The 2,500-nt window shown below is 30.7% G+C and overlaps 1 protein-coding gene across 2 annotated transcripts in view; it reads right to left on the reverse strand.

The window, feature by feature from the left end:
• The window catches only part of Tdg (Thymine DNA glycosylase), a 102,059-nt gene that overhangs the window by 11,324 nt on the left and 88,235 nt on the right, over nt 1-2,500 (reverse strand). For both annotated transcript variants that reach the window (XM_085660183.1, XM_035865499.2), the window contains exons 8-9: nt 294-436; nt 1-81 (exon numbers count right to left, since the gene is read on the reverse strand). The exon at nt 1-81 is cut by the window's left edge and continues 11,324 nt beyond it. In XM_085660183.1, the coding sequence (XP_085516309.1) occupies nt 1-81; nt 294-436 (224 nt within the window). The remainder of the gene's footprint in view (nt 82-293; nt 437-2,500) is intronic.

The following is a 2,500-nucleotide window of genomic DNA, read 5'->3' on the forward strand; positions in this document are numbered from 1 at the left end:
AGCTGCATAATATGGCACCTTGTCAGCTGCGCGCGGCAATTGTGCGCATCTTGCACTACTCGATGGCATCACCCACATGTACTGCAATATATTGTAACAAATATTCATATATAAATATAAATATGTATATATATATATATATATATATATATATATATATACATGGTGTATGTGTATAATAGAAAAACTTCACATTTAATTATAATGTCTAATGTGAAAGGAGAAAGAAAAGAAAAAAAAGAAAAACGACAACAACAAAATAGGAAAAATAAAATTAAACGAATTATCCTTACCGTATTTGTACCCTCGACGAGGTTCGGTTGTCTACCAAATCCAAATTCCTTCTTCCCCGAGAATACCTCGTAAATCAATTTCCCGTTGAACACCGCGATTTTTGGCTTATATTTTCGCAATTTCTCTAACAGTATATGACTACCTGTTGAAAAGAGAAAAGAGAAAAAGATTGTAGAAAAAAAAGAAATGAGAAAACAAAAAAAAAAAAAACGATATTGCTTTCAATTCATTCGATCAGACGGCGCACCAAAATACATACATACATACATACCCTATATACATACATACATACATATATACATGCATATATTGTGTATAATCTATTAGTATACAGAAGTTTCCATCAGTTTATAAAATCGATACGTTTACTGGCAATTAATATTCCACTTTCTATATATGTATGTATATGTATATTTGTGAGCGTCTAGTGTGCGTGTGCGTGTGGATGCGTATCTATGTATGCGTGGAATTAGCTTCGGTAAACTACCTACATTAGGATCAGTAATTTATCAATTATGTTCAATGCAGAGTGAATAATCCAAAATCATTCAATTTACACCGGGGATACATTGCTACCTATCAAATCCCTTTACGCGATTGGTTAATGAGATATCTTTTCGCGCGACAATCTTTGAATTCCACCACTGTCCATTGTCGACGATTATATTTCTTTTATATAATTGTTATCGTTCATTGGCAACTTATTTTACTATTATATCATATCGTATCAATTCGTACACGTAACTCCCTCTTCCCCCTCCCCCTCCCCCCCCCCCGTTGAATGATCAATAATATAAAAACAATACTACCAACTGTAGATTTTTCTCAATTAATCAGGCTTATTTTTTCTTTTTTTTTTTTTCAATTTCATGCAAATATTCTAATTTTTCTTTTCTTTTTTCTTTTCTATTTTCCTTTTTCTTTTTTTTTTTTTTTGTTTTTGCCTTTTTCCCCGTGAAATTATTTTACGAATTTTTTATCGAATTTTTTAGTCAAAAAATTTTGCCGTTTATCCTTCTGGTCTAGTAAAATCTGATATTATTTTTCTTTTATTTTCTTTTTTTCTCCTTCTTCCCCCACCAATCAACCAACCAACCAACCAACCAACCAACCCAGCAACTAACTCTTCTCTCCCATCTCGCCCCCGTCCAATCATGATATAATCGACGAATTTGTTCGTCACTTTAAATTGAACAACGGAACTATTCTATTTAATTAACGTTGCAAAATTTCCTTTCTTTATTATTCGAAAATATTTTTCTTAAGTTATATTAAATAGGCAGACAGAAGTTGTGTTCGGAGATACCAACGAAAGTTTCTAGCCTATCGAAAATATTTCCTAGATGATCTTAAAAATCAAATTACCCAATATTCCCATTAATCTTTTCTGACTAATTCTTTCTTTCTTTTTTTTTTTTTTTTTTTTTGTTTCTCTTTTTCTTTATCAAATCACAAAGTTACGTTAAGCCTAGGAACGTTTTTACGATTCAAAACAAAAGAAAAAGAGAAGAAGAGGAAGAAAAAGAAATTCCCGAAATAAATAAATTTTGAGAGGGGAGGAGAGAAAGAAAAAAAAGAAAAAAAAAAAAGAAAAAAAACGGAAAGTAATAGAAAAATTTCAAAGTCATTTAAGAGACGTCATTTTGTCTCGGTCCCTATATAAAAATATATAAATAATTTCGATGATATTAAATCCCAATAAATAATATAAATATTACCATATAGATCACGGGTTACGTTTTATGCACGTATATAGTGATTTTTAAATGAGTAAACGTTGGGACGATTTGATTCAATTTGTGATAGTTCAAGTGTTTAAAAGTTCGATACTTTCGAGCGATAAATCGATGAACAAAGAGAATTTTTCACTTACATAGGAATATCGATTAAACCTATTAAGATAAATTTCTTTATCTACATCATGACACGACGTGAGAACCATTCGAACATATTTTTCTTTTCATCGAACAGATTCGTTTTTCTATTGTTTTGTGCGTCTATGTGCACGTTTGTGTGCGTTATACGTGTGTGTATGTGTAAGTGTGTGGTACGTACGCATCGAGATATATTATCTTGTCTTATCAAAAAAATTATCTAATATATCATGTGGGTAGGCATGTGTTATTATGTAGACAATTCCTTTTTATTGTTGTTGTTATTGTTATTGTTATTGTTATTGTTGTTGTTGTTTTTGTTGTTGTTGTTG

Source organism: Vespa mandarinia, chromosome 11, assembly GCF_050613455.1.
Source record: "Vespa mandarinia isolate Hongniang chromosome 11, ASM5061345v1, whole genome shotgun sequence".
In the NCBI taxonomy this organism is placed as follows: domain Eukaryota; kingdom Metazoa; phylum Arthropoda; class Insecta; order Hymenoptera; family Vespidae; genus Vespa; species Vespa mandarinia.